This window comes from Thamnophis sirtalis, unplaced genomic scaffold, assembly GCF_051295495.1.
Source record: "Thamnophis sirtalis isolate CommonGarterSnake01/CBP01778 unplaced genomic scaffold, rThaSir2_p1.2 scaffold_2, whole genome shotgun sequence".
NCBI lineage: Eukaryota > Metazoa > Chordata > Lepidosauria > Squamata > Natricidae > Thamnophis > Thamnophis sirtalis.
Genome location: NW_028261382.1, coordinates 103,727,326 through 103,748,452, shown reverse-complemented (window position 1 = coordinate 103,748,452; position 21,127 = coordinate 103,727,326). Strand labels below are relative to the sequence as shown.

The window sequence follows — 21,127 nt, the reverse complement described above, 5'->3', positions numbered from 1 at the left end:
CCAGGGTCCTCTATATCCTCCAGAGCCGACTCATGGGGCCCTTCGCTGTCAGAGTCTGGTGGCAGCTCCAACGGCTACTGCTGGGCCACAACACATAGGATTGCAGGGCATGATATTTGTAACCCAAGGTCCATTCTCTTTCTTCGAACACGTGGAAAACTTAAATGATCCAGACAAGGAACCGAAAGCAAATCTTCCACATTTTAATAATTCCGCACCAGTTCTTTGTTCAGAGCAAGGCCACGGAGGTAATATAACTGTGGGGGGAAATATTTCAGAGAAATTCATTTTTGTTTTATGGGACTTCTGGGAAACCAGAGTAATTATTGCCACTTAAAACTGTCATGAATAATAAATTATCATTCAATTATTGCTTCACCGAAAATGTGATAGCAACCGCATTGCTAAAGACGAAAGAGAGGACCTAATCTTCCAATTATCCCCAGGATTCAATATATACCGAATTGGGGATAGGGGATATTTCGGATTAGGGAATAAAGCTACTAGACAGTGGAGTAATGGGAAACTACATCAAAATAGGGCAAGATAGTTCTTAGACTAGTGATTCATGTCCCTTTCGGTTCAACTCTGAAAGCAGGAAGGAGGGGTCCTTGGTGCTCTCTGAGCTTGGTGGTTTTCTTGCAGATGTTTCATTATCAAAGTAGGTAACATCTAAGGAACATCACCTGTGATCGATCGATCCTTCCTTCCTTCCTTCCTTCCTTCCTTCCTTCCTCCTTCCCTCCCTCCCTCCCTCCCTTCTAGGTTACATCCTCAGTGCTAGAAGAGAATGGGGTTTGTGGAGAGGATGAGAAGAAGAAGAAGGACTCTGGGGTCCCTGGTGCTCTCTGAGCTTGTTGGTTTTCTTACAGATGCTTCATTACCCAACTAGGTAACATCATGAGTGTTAGAAGAGAGTGGAGAGGAGGAGGAGGAGGAGGAGGAGGAGGAGGAGGAGGAGGAGGAGGAGGACGACGACTGTGGGGTCCTTGGTGCTCTCTGACCTTGGTGTTTTCTTACAGATGTTTTATTACCCAACTATGTAACATCATCAGTGCTAGAAGAGAGTGGAGAGGAGGAGGAGGAAGAGGAGGAGGAAGAGGAGAACTGAGGTCCTTGGTGCTCTCTGAGCTTAGTGATTTCTTTGCAGATGTTTCATTATCCAACTAGGTAACATCTTCACTGCTAGAAGGGAGTGGGATTTGTGAGGAGGGGGAGAGGAGGAGGGACAGAAATGGAGATGGAGGTGAAGAAGGAAAAGGAGAAGGAGAAGAAGGAGGAGAAAAAAGGAGAAGGAGGGACAGAAATGAGATGGACGTGAAGGAGAAGGAGAAGAAAGAGAAAGAGGAGGAATGGGGGAGGTGGAGGTGAAAACAGAAAATGAGAAGGAGGAAGAGAAAGAGAAGAGAAAGAGGAGGAGGGACAGATGGAAATGAAGAAGGAGGAGGAGGAGAAAGAGAAGTGGCAGGAGAGGAGTGGAGGAGGGGGAGAAGTGGAGATGTAGGTGAAGGGAAAATGAGAAGGAGGAAGAGAAAGAGAAAGAGGAGGGACAGAAGTGGAGTGAAAATGAAGAAGGAGAAAGGAGGAGGAGAAAGAGAAGAGGGAGGAAGAGGAGTGGAGGAGGGGGAAGAAGTGGAGATGTAGGTGAAGAAGGAAAAGGAGAAGAAGGGAGAGGAGGGACAGAAGCGGAGGTGAAGAAGGAGGAGGAGAAAGAGAAAGAGAAGGTGGAGGAGACAAGAGGAGGAGGAAAAGAAGAGGAAAGAGGAGAAGAAGAGAAGAAAGAGGAGGCTTTGGTGTTGGAGATGCAGCAAAAATCCACAATAAAACAAAATGCATGGAGCCCTGGGGCATCTCTGAAGTTACATGCAGTGGCAGCATGAAAATATGTGACAGGAATGAGTTTTTCTCCCCATGGTAGAAAGAGCAACCAGAGGAGACGGATGAGTCTCTGTAAGCTTCATTATATGAGGACCTTTCGCTGGCTGAAATACGCTCCCATTCACGATGGGAAGAAGCAGCGAGCCATGTTTTATGCGCTTCATAAACAGGTCAGCTGATGTTTTCTGTTTATGGAAACAGGCACACGCGAGGCAATTATTAAAAGCCGTATTTTAATACGTGGTTATAAGCCATGTCTTAAATTATTAAAAGCCAGATTTTAATACATGCTTAAAAGCCAGGTACAGAGGGACACGGTGGTTCAGTGGCCAAGACGCTGAGCTTGTCGATCAGAAAGGCCGGCAGTTCGGCGGTTCGAATCCCGAGCACTGCATAACGGAGTGAGCTCCCGTGACTTGTCCCAACTTCTGTAAACCGAGCAGTTCGAAAGCACGTAAAAAATGCAAGTAGGAAAATAGAAACCACCTTTGGTGGGAAGGGAACAGCGTTCCGTGCTCCTTCGGCGTTGAGTCATGCCAGCCACATGACCACAGAGATGTCTTCGGACAGCGCTGGCTCTTCGGCTTTGAAATGGAGATGAGCACCGCCCCCTAGAGTCTTGAACGACTAGCACAAGGGGAACCTTTACCTTTTTTTTACAGAGGGAAGGCAATCTCAGGGAGGTGACTGGTCTTTCTGGGGAAAATGCAAAGAAATGATTTGTTACAGCAAGAGTCGGTTTGAGGCAGGGGTGAATGGTACGGAAATTCGTAGTGGGGAGGGAAGGGTTCTAATCCTGCCTCGGCCACAGAAAGGAGATGGGTGACTTGGGCCAGGTCCTTCCTCTCGACCCTAAGAATCCTCTCCTGGAGATCTTGCCAAGAAAACTGCAGGGACTGGTCAGACACACACATACACACACAAACAGACACACACAGACACACACAGACACACAGGATCATTTTGATAAAGTTTGGACAAAGTTTACATCACGCCTGTATGGATTTCATGAGGTGGCCTTCTATGGATGTAAAATAAGAGTGACCTTAAGCTCTAGTAAGGGATAAGAATACATGCTTGGTATCTTGTGATTTGGGTCCTCCTGAAGAGGCATCCCCAAAAGGAGTTAGAAAAATCAAGATGGAATCTGAGGCAGCAGTTTGGACTTCTGGACATTCTTCCACAGCCACTCAGATGTTCCCCTTTTCTTGAACAAAGCATTTCATTTTCCTACATTTCTGTAACTTTCTTTTTCTTTTTTTCCCTTCCTGCCTTCCTTCTCCACCAGAATTCAAATAAGCCTTAGCAGCTAGTAAGAAAGAAAGAAAAGAAAAGAAAGAAAAAGGGAGGAAGGAAAAAAGAAGGAAAGAAGGGAAAAAGGAAAGAAGGAACAAAGAAGGAAGGAGAAAGAAAAAAGAAAATGAAGGAAGGGAGGGAGGAGGGATGAATGGAAGGAAGGATAGAATGAAGGAAGGAAGGAAGAAGAAAAATAGAAGGAATGAAGAAACAAAGAAGGCAGGAGGAAGAAACAAAGAAAGAAAGAAAAAGGAAGGAAGGAAGGAAAAAGGGAAGGAAGGAACAAAGAAGAAAGGAAGAAGAGAAAAAGAAAAAAGAAAAGGAAGGGAGGGAGGGAGGAGGGATGGAAGGATGGAACAAAGGGTGGAACGAAGGAAGGAAAGAAAAAGAAAAATAGAAGGAAGGAAGCAACAAAGAAGACAGGAGGAAGAAACAAAGAAAGAAAGAAAATGGAAGGAAGGAAAAAGAAAGAAGGAAGGAGGGAGGGATGGGGGAAGGAAGGAAAGAAAAAGAGAAAGAAGGAAGGAACAAGAAGGAAGGAAGGAGGAAGACACAAAGAGAAATAAAGAAAATGGAAGGAAGGAAGGAAGGATGGATGGATAGATGGATGGACGGGAAGGAAGGAAGGAACAAGAAGGAAGGAAGGAGGAAGACACAAAGAGAAATAAAGAAAATGGAAGGAAGGAAGGAAGGAAGGAAGGAAGGAAGGAAGGAAGGAAGGAAGGAAGGAACAAAGAAAAAAGAAAAGAAAGGAAGACAAAAAATAAAAGGAAATCCTATCAAGGTGTTCACATTTTCAACATGTCTGTGGAGAGAGTGTGAAAGGAAAAGCAAAAATTTCAAAATAAATAGAGAGATAAATTACTTATTTATCTCTCTTTCATCTCCTGTTCTGGTTGCTGTCATAAACCTCTCTATCTTCCTCAACTTCCGAATTTATTATTTCCTTTGATCTGACCACTGATTTTAAACACCTGACTCTGGGCTGCTGAAAACACTTCCCAAATAATAACAACACGTAAACAAATAAATAAATCCCCCAAATAAACACAACCAGCAGCCAAGGCCCAAAACCCAACTACCACAATAAACACCCCTAATCTTTCAAGGTTGACGAAGACTCACAGGGTGCCAGAAACAGCTGATAAATGTTGCTGAAACTCTCTTTACATTTCTACAACACTGCATGATTTATTGAAACGCTGCCAAAAAAAACCACCACTGACTTATTAGCTAAAATGAAAATCACGTCTTCACCTACATGGAAATGTAGATCGATTAAAATATTTAGCGTGCATAATAAACATTTTAGCTTTGCAGCCAGGAAATCATCTACAAAAAGTTTTCCTTTGCGGAGAAAAGGCTGCATTAAGAGAGAGAGAGAATCAAGATCACGTGAAGTATTAGTTGTTGTTGTTAGTTGTGAAGTCGTGTCCGACCCATCATGACCCCATGGACAACGTTCCTCCAGGCCTTCCTGTCCTCTCCCATCCTCTGGAGTCCATTTAAGCTCACGCCGGCTGCTTTGGTGACTCCATCCAGCCACCTCCTTCTCTGTCGTCCCCTTCTTCTTCTTTTGCCCTCCATCGTTCCCAGCATGAGGCTCTTCTCCAGGGAGTCCTTCTTCCTTCTCATTAGGTGGCCAAAGTCTTTGAGTTTCCTCTTCAGGATCTGGCCTTCTAAAGAGCAGTCAGGGTTGATCTCCTCTAGGACTGACCGGTTGGATGGCCTTGCAGTCCAAGGGACTCAATGCAGGAGTCTTCTCCTTCAGCACCAGAGTTCAAAGGCCTCCATTCTTTGGCACTCAGCCTTCCTTATGGTCCAATCTTCACAGCCATCCATTGCAAGTGGGAAAACCATCACCTTGACTAGACACGCTTTTCTTGGGAGGGTACCAACCTGTACCCCTTTATAAAGTACCACTTTATAAATCCTTAGGAAGGTCACACCTGGAATACGGCATCCAGTTGTGGTCACCATATTATAAAAAAAACATGTTGAGACTTTGGAAAAGGTACAGAGAAGAGCAACAAAGATGATCAGGGGACTGGAGACTAAAACATATGAAGAACAGTTGCAGGAATTGGGTGTGTCTAGTTTAATGCAAAGAAGGACCAGGGGAGACATGATAGCAGTCTTCTGATATCTCAGGGGTTGCCACAAAGAAGAGGGAGCCATGTGCAGCAGCTGCCAAAAAAGCCAACACAGTTCTAGGCTGCATAAACAGAAGGATAAAATCAAGATCACGTGAAGGGTTAATACCACTTTATAAGGCCTTGGTAAGGCCACACTTGGAATATTGTATTCAGTTTTGGTCGCCACGATGTAGAAAAGATGTGGAGACTCTTAGAAAGAGTGCAGAGAAGAGCAGGAAAGAGGATTAGGGGACTGGAGGCTAAAACATACGAAGAACGGTTGCAGGATTGGGTGTGTCTAGTTTAATGAAAAGAAGGACTAGGGGAGACAGGATAGCAATGCCCAGTATTTGAGGGGCTGCCACAAAGAAAAGGGGGTCAACCTATTCTCCAGAGGGAAGGACAATAGCAATAGCAGTTAGACTTATATACCGCTTCATAGGGCTTTCAGCCCTCTCTAAGCGGTTTACAGAGTCAGCATATCACCCCCCACAGTCTGGGTCCTCATTTCACCCACCTCGGAAGGATGGAAGGCTGAGTCAACCTTGAGCCAGTGAGATTAGAACCGCTGAACTGCAGATAACAGTCAGCTGAAATGGCCTGCAGTACTGCACCCTAACCACTGCGCCACCTCGGCTCTATAGCCGAGTACAAGTATGAATGGAAACTAATCAATGAGAGAACCAATCTAGAAAGACTGCAGAGAAGAGCAACAAAGATAATTAGGAGACTGGAAGGTAAACTGTACTATGAACGAATAACGGAACTAAGTATCTCTTATGTAATGAAGAGAAGGAACATGATAGCATTCTCCGAATATTTGAGGCGCTGTCCCGAGAGGAGGGAGTCAACTTATTCTCCAAAGCATCTGAAGGCAGGGCAAGAAGCAATGGATGGAAACTAAGCAAGAAGGCCCTTCGGAGGCCAGAATCAGACCTAGTTTTTAACTTCTGGAACTTCCCAAAGGCCTGTTTTTTGCCCACCTAAGTTCCGGAGGCTTTTCCCGAGCCTCCGGGAAGGCAAAAACATCCTTCCCCGGGGCTCCAGAGGCCCTCCCTGAAGCCTCCTGGCTCCAAAAACTGAGCGCGGGAGGGGGGATGCCACACCTCCATGCTCCTCCCACCCCCTTGTGCATGCATGCGCGACCCCCACATATGCACGTGTGTTTTCCACATGCCCGGCAGAGATCTGAAAATCAGCTGCGCATCAGTGCCCACAGTAAGGGTTTTTCAAGCCACCTGTGTCACTCGTGCCACAGGTTCTCCATCACAGCTCTATAGGAAAACAGGGAAAATCATCCTAATAAGAGGATGTGATAAAAATACAATAAAATGCTCTCGGCTTTATGCCTCAAAGGGGGCCCTGGGAGTGGCTCGCCTTCTCTTCTTTAGCTCCCAAACCATTAAACCTTCCAAAGCACATTAAGAGTCAGTGAAACTGGAGAACAAAATTAATGGGCAGTCAGTGTTTTTTTAAAAAAATGCCAGCAATATCCTGCAAGCTTAGAATTTTAGCTTTGAGTGCTCAAGTTTAGTTATTGCCTTTTTATTCCGTCAATATTTTACTCCAAGCCATCATGAACTCTATTTTGGGGCAAGACCGTTAAATTTGTTTCATCATTGCTAGTAATTAAGTCCCGGTGGGCTTTTTTCCTGGGTCAACATAAATTGGATTTCTCTGCAGATTTCCCACTAAAATCAATGGACAAACTTAAATATAACAACCCAGTGTTTTCTTCTTTTTTCCTTTATTGAGCTGGTATCACTAATTTACTCACCAAAATATGCAAAGAGCAGCGAAATGAAACCCATAAACACAGAGGAGAACTGGAAGGGACCTTGGAGGTCTTCTAGTCCAACCCCCTTGCTCAACATAACTCTTATGTTATTCCAGACAAGCAGAAGTCCAGTCTCTCTTCTTAAAAAACCTCCAGTCAAGGAGCACCCACAACATCTGAAGGCAATTACCAGAATAACAGAATTGGATGGGACCTTGGAGGTCTTCTAGTCCAACCCCCTTGCTCAAGTGGGAAACTCTTATGTTATTCCAGACAAGCAGCAGTCCAGTCTCTCTTCTTAAAAACCTCCGGTCATGGAGCACCCACCATTTCTGAAGGCAAGCTGTTCCACTGATCAATTACCAGAATAACAGAATTGGATGGGACCTTGGAGGTCTTCTAGTCTGACACCTTGCCTGCACCATTTCAGACAGATGGCCGTCCAATTTCTTCTTTAAAACCTCCAGTGATGAAGCACTCATCATTTCTAAAGGCAAGCTGTTCCACTATTTATGGAGATTCTCCGTCATCCAGGTTGTCCCCAAAGGTGCTTTTTTTTGAAGAGGCAACTGGACATTGAAGAGCCGAGGTGGCGCAGTGGTTAGAGTGCTGTACTGCAGCCACTTCAGCTGACTGTTATCTGCACCCAGATTTTCAGTCTCTTTTTTTGAGGGAAAAAGGTGCGTCTTATATTCTGAAAAATAGGGTAAATTCATAATTTTAAATCCCGCGGACCACTAATATGATCTGCCTAATGACCGGCTGGGTGGGTGTGGCTAGGTGGTCATGTGACTGGGTGGGTAGGGTCAACTCGATGTCACTCACGAGAGACGCCTCGCCAGCCTCTCCTTGCCCCACCCCACCCCGCCACTCCTTCCCTGCCCACCAGGGCTCCTTAGGGCCCCAAGAGGAAGCCGTTGCTGGAGCTAAGCAGCCACCAGGAGAAAGAGTTGGCAAAACTGCTCAGTTCGAATTGGATCTGACCGAGGAGGCGGCTCAGCAGAAGCACCTCACTGAGGACTACAAGCATGGGCTTTCCAAGCAGAGGGAAGACCTGCGGGGTACCTGCAAGGCCAGGTACCAGTGCCTGGAGGCTCAGCGGGCTGAGATGGTCAGCCAGTTCCAGGCCATGATGCAGCCCCACTGGAACGAGGCCCTCTGGCTCTTCACCACCAGCGAATCTTCCCTCCAGCCTTCGCCCAAAGCCCCCCACCAGGAGGCTGAAGCAGACCCCAAGTCGGAATTTCTTCCCCCCCCCTCCAACCCGCACAAAAAGACCACGAAGGGGGAGACTCTCTGCAGCAACACAAGCGTTCACTCCACGTATCCGCCCCAGGGGCCGTAATTTGAGGACCCCTGATTTAGTGCAATATAAAAAATGCAAGTAATTTTTCTGTGGACCACCAAAACTTTCTCGCAGACCACCAGTTGGTAGTTGGGGACCGCTGTTTTAAGGAACTCCATCCTCTCCGTGGGCTTTAAATAAAGAACATTTGTTGTCTTTATTACTAACACGTGGTTCCCGAGCCTGAAATAATTCAGGACAAATTAAATACAATCTCTCTTGATCTGACTCCCAGGAGCTATTCATAGCAGGCAAGGTATTGTGCGTTGCAACCTCACATTCCGTTGCTGGTAATATCACACCCGGTTGTCTCCGCTTCACTATTCTAGTCTCGTCCTTCTTATTAAGCCGCGGCAGAGACAGCCGAAAATAGATATAACTTGGAAGAGGAAAAGAAAATCTGCCATTGGAATTTGCCACCAACGTAAGTCTGGTGAGAGGCGATTCCTGCAAGATTTTAATGCATCTTGCCCTCTCTGACTAGAATAGAATAGAATAGAATAGAATAGAATTTTATTATTTGTATGCCGCCCTTCTCCGGGAGGACTCAGGGCAGCGAACAATTCAAAAGGGGGAAAAGGGGAACATAAAAACGAAATACAAATAATAAAAGTAAACAACAGTCCCACAACCATACATGTCGAGAGGGGAGGGAACTCATCACCCCCAGGCCTGCCGGCAAAGCCAGGTTTTGACGGCTTTTCGGAAGGCCTGGAGAGAGGTGAGGGTCCGAATCCCTGCGGGGAGTTCATTCCAGAGGGCCGGAGCTACCACAGAGAAGGCCCTCCCCCGGGTAATAGCCAGGTGGCATTGGCAGGTAGATGGCACCCGGAGGAGGCCAACCCTGTGAGATCTAATGGGTCTGTGGGAGGTAATACCTACAAGGCCCACCTCCAAATGAGATGCTATTTCCAAAGCTTAAAAATCAAAGGGAATAAAAGAACTAAGAACGGATGGACTTGACTGGATCAGTCAAGTTAGCACCCATCCCTCTCCTAGAAGAATGAGCTATTTTGAGGAATAGCAATAGCAGTTAGACTTATATACCGCTTCATAGGACTTTCAGCCCTCTCTAAGCGGTTTACAGAGTCAGCATATAGCAATAGCAATAGCAGTTAGACTTATATACCTCTTCATAGGGCTTTCAGCCCTCTCTAAGCGGTTTTTACAGAGTCAGCATATCACCCCCCACAGTCTGGGTCCTCATTTCGCCCACCTTGGAAGGATGGAAGGCTGAGTCAACCTTGAGCCGGTGAGATTTGAACCGCGGAACTGCAGATAGCAGTCAGCTGAAGTGGCCTGCAGTACTGCACCCTAACCACTGCGCCACCTCGGCTCTTTTGAATATGAAAAAGGCCGAAATATATATATATTTCCCTGGATGAGAAATGGAGAAACATCCTTTTGCAAAGCAGACCCCCACCTTCCTCAATAGCCCACAGCAGGTGGCAGCACTTAAGAGAGAGCCAGCTCTATTCATAAGCAAATACCCACACCCAAGATCCAACCAAGGTAGGATTAGCCCTTAGTCCCAATAGGAATTGCCCAAAGCCCCTTTCATTGCATCATCTCAGCCGCACCACCTCCAGCAGCCCAAACTGCGAGACAAGAAACAAGGGATGGAAATTAATCCAGGAAAGAAGCAACATGGAATTAAGGAGAAAATTCCTAACAGTGAGGACAATTCATGAGTGGAAGGACCAGGGGAGACATGATAGCAGCCTTCCAATATTTGAGGGGCTGCCATAGAGAGGAAGGGGGTCAAACTATTTTCCAAAGCACCCGAAGGCCAGACAAGGAGCAATGGATGGAAACTGACCAAGGAGAGATTCAACTTGGAAATAAGGAGGAATTTCCTAACAGTGAGGACAATCAACCTATGGAACCGAAGTTGCCTTCAGAAGTTGTGGGAGCTTCATCACTGGAGGCTTTCAAGAAGAGGCTGGACTCCCCATCTGTCAGAAATGGTGTAGGGTCTCCTGCTTGGATGGGGGGTTGGACAAGATGACCTACAAGGTCCCTTCCAAATTTGTTAATCTTAATCTGTAAAGTTGCCAAATTGGGAGAACCCTGTTCTAAAATGCCAGGGAAATATGGTTTCCTTGGTTAAGGTCAGATACTGACAACGTAACAATTTCTTCTTCTTCTTCTTCTTCTTCTTCTTCTTCTTCTTCTTCTTCTTCTTCTTCTTCTTCTTCTTCTTCTTCTTCTTCTTCTCCTCCTCCTCCTCCTCCTCTCCACAAGCCCCACTCCCTTCTAACACTGATGATGTTCCCTAGTTGGGTCACGAAATGTCTTCAAGAAAGCAGCCAAGCTCAGAGACCACCAAGAACACCACAATTATTCTTCTTCTTCTTCTTCTTCTTCTTCTTCTTCTTCTTCTTCTTCTTCTTCTTCTTCTTCTTCTTCTTCTTCTTCTTCTTCTTCTTCTCCTCCTCCTCCTCCATCTCCTCCTCCTTCTCCTCCTCCTCTTCTTCTTCCTCTCCTCCTTCTCCTTCTCCACCACCACCACCACCACCACCACCACCACCACTACTACTACTACTACTACTACTACTACTACTACTACTACTACTACTACTATTTTTCTCCTCCTCCTCCTCCTCCTCCTCCTCCTCCTCCTCCTCCTCCTCCTCCTCCTCCTCCTCCTTCTTCTTCTTCTTCTTCTTCCTCTTCTTCTAGTGAGCCGTTCTCCCCCCCAAAAAAGGACAGGCAAATGAATGAAAACATAATCCTGGGTAAATATTGGCAAATTCCCTGGGAGATTCTATTTTCTCTTTCTCAAAGAACAATCTGTCGCGCACGAAGTGTTTGAGCTACCAACAAAGCCATCCAAGGATCCTTCAAGATCTGCTGCTTTTACCCCCAACAGACTGTTGTTGTGCCTTAGAAATGTTCACAGCTCATCAACAAGTGAGGAAGATATTTGGGGTCATGGAGAAATATTGGAAGCTAGGCAGGCCGCCCGTTCCAACTCTTACGGTTAGCCAAGAGGGGGAAAAAAATTTGTGAGATGTTTTGCGATGTGGATTATTATCGGAAGGGTCGATCAAGGGCACAGATCTGTTTCCTTGCAAGCTGAGGTTGACAGAGAAGGACCTCTTGTGGGTTGTTGTTGTTGTTGTTGTTTGAAGTTTTACAGTGGGTGAAGCCGGAGATATACAAGTCAAGATCGAGCTTTCTAGTCCAGAGACGGATTCTGAATCCATTTCTCGAGTATCTTCAGACTCTAAATATCAGAAGACGGAGCAATATTATGGAACCGTAGAATTATAAAGTTGGAAGGGACATCTTGCCTCCAGAAGTTGTGGCCACACCATCACTGGAGGTTTTTAAGAAGGGACTGGAGAGCCGCTTTCCTAACATGGTGTTAGGCACTCCTAACACTCCTTGTGTGTGTGGGGGGGGGGGGAGTGTTCTGTTATGATACAGCCTTTTGTGCCATAAACTGGCTTCTACTGTACAGCACAGTGGAGTTGCCATGGTAACGGCTTCACAGTAGTCCACAAGGGGGCTCCCTCTGGTAAGGGGGAAAATCCAACGTTAGAAATTACATCCGGTCTGGATATTTCCCCCCTATAAATAAATAGTCGGGCATCGCTGGGTGTTCGGCTAGTTATTTGTAATAGTAAACACAAGTGTGGCAGACTCACACGAAGTGACAGGTTCACGAGAAACCCGCAGCACGTTCCCGCTAATTCCTAAAATTCTCTTCTTGCAAGGGAAGGGTAGCTTCTCCCTTGGTTATCTTCTAAACCCTCAGGTATACCATAAAAGAATTTACGTGCTTGGAATATTCTCCCCTTTTTCCCTTGAGAACTTGGCGGAACCTCTCTGCATAAATAGCCTAAAATCCAGAGGTTGGTGCGGGTGGGGGAAACCGAGGGATTATTGAGCAGAAGGTTAAGCCACTTAGATCATTTTACTCCGTTTTTTTTCCTGCCCCAGGCGTTGGCTTTGAAAGCAGGAACGCAACAGGGTGAAAAGCGGCTGCCCCAGAGCAAGTTCTGCTTCATTGAACTAGTTACGGTTCGGGTGGAAAAAAAAATTATGCCCAGAATGTTATGCTGTGAAAATGTTATTTTGCCTTGAAAAGGTGGTTTCGTGGATTGCAAACAGAAACAATTGCAACCTCTCCCTTACGTTCAAGGAGTAAGGGACTGTTCTGAGCTAGGCTTCCGGAGAAAGCATACATCACATGGGGCAGCCCTTGAAGAGTATTTGGCGACTTCAGCTTGTCCAGAATGCAGCCGCGCGAGCGATTGTGGGTGTACCTCGGTTCACCCACGTAACACCTATCCTCCGCGAGCTGCACTGGCTGCCTATTGGTCTCCGGATACGCTTCAAGGCACTAGTCGTCACTTATAAAGCCCTTCATGGTATTGGACCTGGGTCCTTGAGAGACCGCCTGCTGCCAATCACCTCCACCAGACCGATCAGATCCCACAGACTAGGCCTCCTCCGAATTCCATCCGCCGGCCAATGTCGACTGGCGGCTACCCGGAGGAGAGCCTTCTCTGTGGCCGCTCCGACCCTCTGGAACGAACTCCCCGTGGAGATTCAAACCCTCACCACCCTCCAGGCCTTCCGCAAAGCCCTTAAAGCCTGGCTGTTCCGACAGGCCTGGGGCTAAAGAGCCGTTGCCCCTATCTCGAATGGTATGATTGTTGTGCTTTTAACTATGTATTGTTTTGTGTTGTTGTCAAATTGTCTGTATCCCGCTTCCCTTGTTTGAGTTGTGAGCCGCCCTGGGTCCCCTTTGGGGAAAAGGGCGGCATACAAATGAAATAAACAAACAACAAACAAACACGCTTAGTCCCCCAAAACTCTCTTTTATTTAAACGGCTGTGAATTAGGGTCGTTCCCAGCCCATTCACAAAGAGTCTGTGAAGAGTCTGACAGATGTCTGCTTGAGTTGCCAAAGTCTTTCAGGGGAATGTTGAGAAGCGCCCACCTTTCTCTCCCTTGAAACGTTGCCAAGGACCTCACTGCCAATTAGTTTTGCAAAGCGTAACGGAGCACAGAATCAAATGGGGCTTCTCAGAGTTTGAACCAATCAGAAAATGTTCTTATTGTTTCGCCACGTCTCCAAAATATAAATTTTAGACTGTTTGTGAATTTACTAATGTTCAGATATTCAATAATTGACAAAGTCGATTTGTCCCCACTTTAGATAGAGGATAGACAGACAGACAGACAGACAGACAGACAGGATACTGATACATAGGGATATAGATAGATAGGTGTGTGTGTGTGTGTGTGTGAGAAAGAGAGAGAGAGAGAGAGAGAGAGAGAGAGAGAGAGAGAGAGGGAAGGAGGGGGAAGGATACTGGTAGGTAGGTAGGTAAGTAGATAGACAGACAGACAGACAGGCAGACATGGATGGATGGACAAAAAGATAGATCTATTATAGAGAGATAAAGAGTGAGATAATAGATAGATAGAAAGAGAAATAGATAGATAGATAGACAGATAGATGGATGGATGGATGGATGGGGGAGGGAGGGAGGATACAGATAGATAGATAGCTGATAGGTAGCTGATAGATAGATAGATAGATAGATAGATAGATAGATAGATAGATAGATAGATAGATAGATAGATAGATATGGATGGACGGATGGACAGAAAGACAGACAGAGAGATCTATTATAGTGAGTGAGAGAGTGAGATAATAGATAGATAGAGGTAGATAGGTAGGTAGGTGGGTGGGTGGGTGGGTGGGTGGGTGGGTGGATGGATGGATGGATGGATGGGGGAGGGAGGGAGGATACAGATAGATAGATAGCTGATAGGTAGCTGATAGATAGATAGATAGATAGATAGATAGATAGATAGATAGATAGAGATAGATAGATAGATAGATAGATAGATAGATAGATATGGATGGACGGATGGACAGAAAGACAGACAGAGAGATCTATTATAGTGAGTGAGAGAGTGAGATAATAGATAGATAGAGGTAGGTAGGTAGGTAGGTAGGTGGGTGGGTGGGTGGGTGGGTGGGTGGATGGATGGATGGATGGATGGATGGAAGAATGGACGGAGAGATAGATCTATTATAGAGAGATAAAGAGTGAGATAATAGAAAGAAAGATAGAAAGAAAGAAAGATAGAAAGAAAGAAAGAAGGAAGGAAGGAAGGAAGGAAGGAAGTACTGACTAGCAATAGCGCTTAGATTTATATATCGCTTCAGAGTGCTTTCCAGCCCTCTCTAAACGGTTTACACAGTCAGCCTTTTGCCCCCAACAATCCTCATTTTACCCATCTGGGAAGGATGGGAAACTGAGTCAACCTTGAGCCTGGTGAGATTCGAACTGCCAAATTTCAGGCAGTCGGCAGTCAGCAGAAGGAGCCTGCAGTACTGCCCTCTAACCACTGCGCCTCCATGACTCATACCTAGATTACAAATATGATTCACTGTTTTTCAAGGTTTGGAATTCAAGAGATAAATATTTGGATGGCAGAGGGTTGATGCGGCTGTTTGCAAGACGGTAGTTTATATTATGATTAGATGCTGGGTTGATTTCATCATTGCAAATACGTGTTCCTGAACAACACAAGAAATATCTGTTTATACATTTTTCATGTTAAGTAAGGATAAGAAAGCTTATAATTATCTCTAGACCTGCTATGTAAGGGGAGGGGAATTTATCACCTTTATCTGATTATCTTTCCAGCATCCAGCAAGGGTGGATTATTTTTATTTTTATTTTATTTTCCTCTGTGGAGTGATAGTTATTTGATGTTTGGGTCAATTTTTTTTTTTTTTGGTACCCATTTGTGTTGTTATTGTTGGACTTTTTTTTTCTGTTTTCTTTGTTTTGCATTGTATTCTTGTTGATAAAACATAAAATCAATGTATCGATTTATTGATTGATCCGATAGATAGATTCCTGTTGATAAAACATAGAATATAGACAGACAGACAGACAGACATTATGTGTTATCAACAGGAATCTAGATAGATAGATAGATAGATAGATAGATAGATAGATAGATAGATAGATAGATAGATAGATAGATAGATAGATAGACAGACATACAGACAGACAGACAGACAGACAGATGTAAATAATAGATAGATGTAAAAGGTAGGTAGGTAGGTAGGTAGATAGATAGATAGATAGATAGATAGATAGATAGATAGATAGATAGATAGATAGATAGATAGATAGATAGATAGTCTAAAGGAGGAAGAAAGAGACAGAGACACAGATAGATGATAGATAGATAGATAGATAGATAGATAGATAGATAGATAGATAGATAGATAGATAGACAGACAGACAGACAGACAGACAGACATTATGTTTTATCAACAGGAATCTATCTAGATAGATGATAGATGATAGATAGATAGATAGATAGATAGATAGATAGATAGATAGATAGACAGACAGACAGACAGACAGACAGACAGATGTAAATAATAGATAGATGTAAAAGGTAGATCTATCTATCTAGATAGATGATAGATAGATAGATAGATAGATGATAGATAGATAGATAGATAGATAGATAGATAGATGATAGATAGATAGATAGATAGATAGATAGATAGATAGATAGATAGATAGATAGATAGATAGACAGACAGACATTATGTTTTATCAACAGGAATCTATCTAGATAGATGATAGATAGATAGATAGATAGATAGATAGATAGATAGATAGATAGATAGATAGTCTAAAGGAGGAAGAAAGAGACAGAGACACACATGCACAGAGAGAGAGAAAGAGAGGGAGGGAGGAAGGAAGGAAGGAAGGCTCCCTGATTCCATCCTTGGTGGTACCCAAAAAAGACTCTTCCGTTCTTTTCTTGGCACTTCCTTCTTTCTTTCCTTCCTTCCTTTCTTCCTTCCCTCCCTCCCTCCCTCCCTGGATAAAAAGAGAAAAAGACTTCAGGCCCCATCAGTATCTTCTTTTGGTAACTTGGGGGCCCTTAGGAAAAGACCCCCTTGATTGAAATGGCTTATTGTAGGATGGTGAGTTTTTCCCAGCACTTTCGGTGGTGATCTAAAAACGACACCTGTCCATCTGTCCATCAGGAGACCAGGAAATCTCTTGCAACCTATTTCTACACCCTCCGTGAACATCCAAGCATGGAAGATAAGCATCACCATAAAACGAGCTTCATTAGAGACCTGTTGCCCCATCTCACCCCCGTCAGCTGAATTAAGGCTGCTGTTTACATTCAATCATGCCTCGTTCTCATCTCAGCTTCGGGATCCGTCCCTCCTTCCCTTCCCCCCCTCCCTCTCCCACGGCTTGGAAACCCCAAAGTCACAGACAGCCGTTCAAACATCTTACATTCTCCGTCTAGTAGGGTAGATAACATCACAATCCCTGCTGCGTTCGGAATATTCCCAGATCCACCCTTGAAGCAATTAGCTTAATCCAATTAGGGAGACCCTGGGCTGCATTTCCTAATCCAAGCCTGGCGGTTCCATTTGCGAGTTCTTTTATCGCTCTTCGTTTAACATCTGCCGCGGAAGGGAGATTTTTTTTCTCCCCGTGTCTGCAGGGTTGGGAGAAACGGGGGCCACAGATGCGCCTGGTTTTTAAAAGATGGAGAGATTAAGAGCTCCAAAGAAAAGGAAGCTGCCTAGATCCAGAGGCTACCAAGATGGATTTTCTAGCTAATTTGCTATTTAATGGTGAGCTTGGCAGGAGTTGGTGGTTAATGATAAAATGGCCTAGGCATGAAAGCTGGCTGACTTGAGTTTTCGGACCCAGATCTCCAAACACAACCAACCAAGGTTCCTTTAATTAGCGGTGCCAACTGCCCTGGCAAAAAGATTCTCTCTCTCGCGGGCTAACAAGTCTATCCAGCAGGGGAGATGGATATTTGTTTGCCACACCTAATCATCTCCCCCCCCCCCCCGCCTTTTATCTCCAGAGCTAGGGTTGGGCTTCTCTACAGCAGTGGCTCTTCCTTCCCCAGGACCAGCCCATAGATTTCCACTGCTCTCCTCTCCTCTGCCTTCTGCACATCGGCGAGTCAGGCACTGGACCCAGATGGTCCTCCTCTTCCGCATCAGCCACCTCCAGACCTGGGGGCTGTCGACTCTGTCAAGCCTGTAGCCATCTTTTCACCCTATTCATTTTCTATGGTGGGAAAATGGGAGTTGGGGATTGTACGGCGTTAGATGCTATGTAGCCATAACAACATTCTTTCTAGAAAGCCAAGGTCATCTTTTGTCTCTGCACCTCTGCACCTGACCAGAACTAGATGGGTGGAAGCTGCCAGCATGGCAGTGGGAGATTGGACCATGGGATGGACTCATGGGGGGGGGGGAGGCAAGATCTTGAACTTTCAACTGGGTGGGGAAAACCGGGAAACTTTCAGATTCGGGTTTCCCCAGATGTGCAAACATGGCTCTCTTAATTAATTGGAACTTTGAGGAATATTTTGCCTTGGACTTTGATTTACTTTTGGATGCTATTTGGAACCCTGACAGACTCTCCATCTGAGGGATGATGGACGGCCCAGGCTCTGCCCCCCCTCTCTCCCTCTCCCTCTCCCTCTCTCTCTCTCTCTCTCTCTCTCTTTCTATCTGACAGCTCCATTCCCTCTTCCCCCTCAGAGCTCACTGCTTGCCTTGATGCTGATCCTGACTCCCACGCCTCCTCCTCCAATGATTTGACTGGTGGAGAGGCCAGTGACCAAGAAGACACAACACCGAGGCAATCACCAGGAGATGGTGAGTTCTAGTCCTATCTTGTGCTTGAAAAATGACTACGTGACTTCCGGCCAATCATCGGGGGACAGTGAGTTCTAGTCCTGTCTTAAGCATCCTTATTCTCCTTGTCTGCACTTCCTGCAGCAAAGGTGAGGCTGATAGTTTCCTATGATAATTCATGGCATGTCCCAGAAGTCATGGAGAATTAGGATTGGATGGAACTCCACATCCTGGTTTAGAAAATTGGAGTCAATACATTGGAAGCTCCGGATTGGCTTTAGAAGAATGTTGGTTCTGATGACCCAGGCATAAAGACTTGGGGGAAATGAATGGATGGATAGATGGTTGAATGGATGGATGAATGAATGATTAAAACATATGAAGAACGGTTGCAGGATTTGGGGGTAGCTGGTCCAGAGAAAAGAAGAACGGGGGGGGGGGGCATCATAGCAGTATTCTAGCATTTGAAGGGATGCCACAAATTAGAGTGGGGTCAAATTATTCTCCAAAGGACCAGAAGGCAGGGTGAGAAGCAATGGATGGAAATTGATCAAGGAGATATTTAACCTAGAGATAAGGATAAATTTCTTGACAGAATCAGTGGAACGGTTTGCCTTTAGAAGTTGTGGGTGCGAATGTATATCTATAATTGTATGTAAGAGAATAAATGATGGTATATTATAACCTTTTAAATGGAATAATAAAAGTATAAGAATGGCAAAGAAAAAGAATAACCATGTGAATGTATATCTATAATTGTATGTAAGAGAATAAACGATAGTAAGAATATAAAGCATAATATAGGTAAACAATATTTTGTTACAAATAGCTAAGTATACATAAATATAGAATAGTACATAAAAATGGATAACGATTAAGGGGACCATGAATGCAAGACAGAAATGTATAGGAGAGAAAACGCTAACTGCAAAGAAACCGATACGGAACTGCTGTATGATATATGATGAAACTTCTTGTTCCTACCTTGTTTTAAGTCATGTGCTTGTTTTTGTTGATGTGTTTATGTGTTTAAAATAAAAATTAAAAAAAAGAAGAAATTGTGGGTGCTACAACAACAGAAAGTGGGAATGGAGAGGGGAGTAGAGGGAAAGATAGGAAGGAGAAAGTAGAGGGAAAGAAGAAAGGAAAAAGGAGAGGAAGAAATGGAAGTAAGAGTAGGAGGGAAGGTAGGAAAGGGAAGAAGAGGGGAGGCAGGGGGGAGAGGAAGGGGAAGTAAAGAAGGGAAAGGAGAGGAGGAAAGAAGAAAGTACAGAATGAGATAAGAAGGGTGGGAAAGAAGGAAGGAAGGAAGAAGTAAGGTGGTTGTAAAATAAGATGGGTGTATGAGATGGTAGAAAAGCAATCTCAATTACATAGTTAATTCTAAGGGGAGAAAATTTGTTACAAGTGTTAAGAGATAAGACACATTATTAATAATACTTATGAGATTGTATATTTGTGAATGTATATATAAGAAATTAAAAAAACTTTTTTTCAAAAAAAGAAGAAGTTGTGAATGCTCCAACACTGGAGGTTTTTAAGAAGAGACTGGTCAGCCATCTGTCTGAAATGGTATAGTGTCTCCTGTTTGAGCAGGGAGTTCGGCTAGAAGACCTCCAACATCCCTTCTGGCTCTATTCTGAATTTGAATTTGAATGTAGCAATAGCCCTTAGACTTATATACCGCTTCATAGCAATAGCAATAGCAATAGCAGTTAGACTTATATACCGCTTCATAGGGCTTTCAGCCCTCTTTAAGCGGTTTACAGAGTCAGCATATTGCCCCCAACAACAATCCGGGTCCTCATTTTACCCACCTCGGAAGGATGGAAGGCTGAGTCAACCCTGAGCCGGTGAGATTTGAACAGCCGAACTGCAGAACTGCAGTCAGCTGAAGTAGCCTGCAGTGCTGCATTTAACCACTGCGCCACCTCGGCTCTTAGTGCTTTTTACAGTCCTCTCTAAGCGATTTACAGAGTCAGCCTATTTGCCCCCAACAATATGGGTCCTCATTTTATCCACCTCGGAAGAATGGGAGGCTGAGTCAGCCTTCAGCCTGGTGAGATCCGAACCGCCAAATTGCAGGCACCCGGCAGTCAGCAGAAGTAGCCTGCAGTACTCCACTCTAGCCACTGCGCCACCACGGCGCTCTTGGCATATGCTTGGAGCCTTCCAGCTTTCCTACGATCGTTACTGACCTCAATCTGCTGAAGAGCTTCTTCCCGTTGACGGATGACTTCTAGGTCCTCTTCCGTGATCTCGGAGAGGAGGGCATTTTCCTGGCTCTGCTCTAGCTGTGAGCCGTCTCCACCGCCAAAGATCTTCTCATCATCTGCCAGGTCAGAGAAAGGTGTCTTGGGGCTTTGCTGAGGAGAAAGAACCAAAAGTGTAGGATTAGAACTGTAGGATTCCAAAGCTAGGACAGAGCCTTCAAGAAGAGTTTCTGTTATTTAGGAATCCATAAATTCCCTCAATTTTGCTGAAACTGGAATATTAGTTATGATGTACACCCCAGATTATTAAATGTGAGGGTGCATGCATTTGTCAAATGGGGAGAAAGGGGAGTTTATAGGAAATAAACCTGATAAATACTTGAAACACAACCAAGAGTTCCAGGCAGTGTACAAATTCAAAGGGTGGAAAATTGAATTACTCCTTTGTGAAATTAAAACTCGCATGCTAATACAGCTCTGTCAATTGCCTATATTGTTTACACCTCAGAGATAAAAACGGTTGGATCCGTATTTAGACACAGTTTAAAAAGTAGCAAAGCAATCAATTGGACATAAGACATTAGTAATTTAAGAATTATAAGTTACATAATTTGCCCATCTATATATCTATATATCTATATATCTATATATCTATATATCTCTATCTGTCTGTCTATCTGTCTATCTATCTATCTATCATCTATCATCTATCTATATCTATCTATCTATCTATCTATCATCTATCATCTATCTATCTATCTATCTATCTATCATCTATCATCTGTCCATCTGTCC

General features: G+C 44.6%; 1 protein-coding gene across 1 annotated transcript in view; it reads right to left on the bottom strand.

The window, feature by feature from the left end:
* Positions 1–20,485, bottom strand: part of TSNARE1 (t-SNARE domain containing 1) — a gene marked incomplete at its 5' end in the record, with an annotated part of 108,449 nt that extends 87,964 nt beyond the window's left edge. The window contains 1 exon segment of the mRNA XM_087706633.1: positions 20,318–20,485. Coding sequence (XP_087562759.1) covers positions 20,318–20,485 — 168 coding nt within the window.
* Between the last annotated feature and the right edge of the window lie 642 nt (positions 20,486–21,127).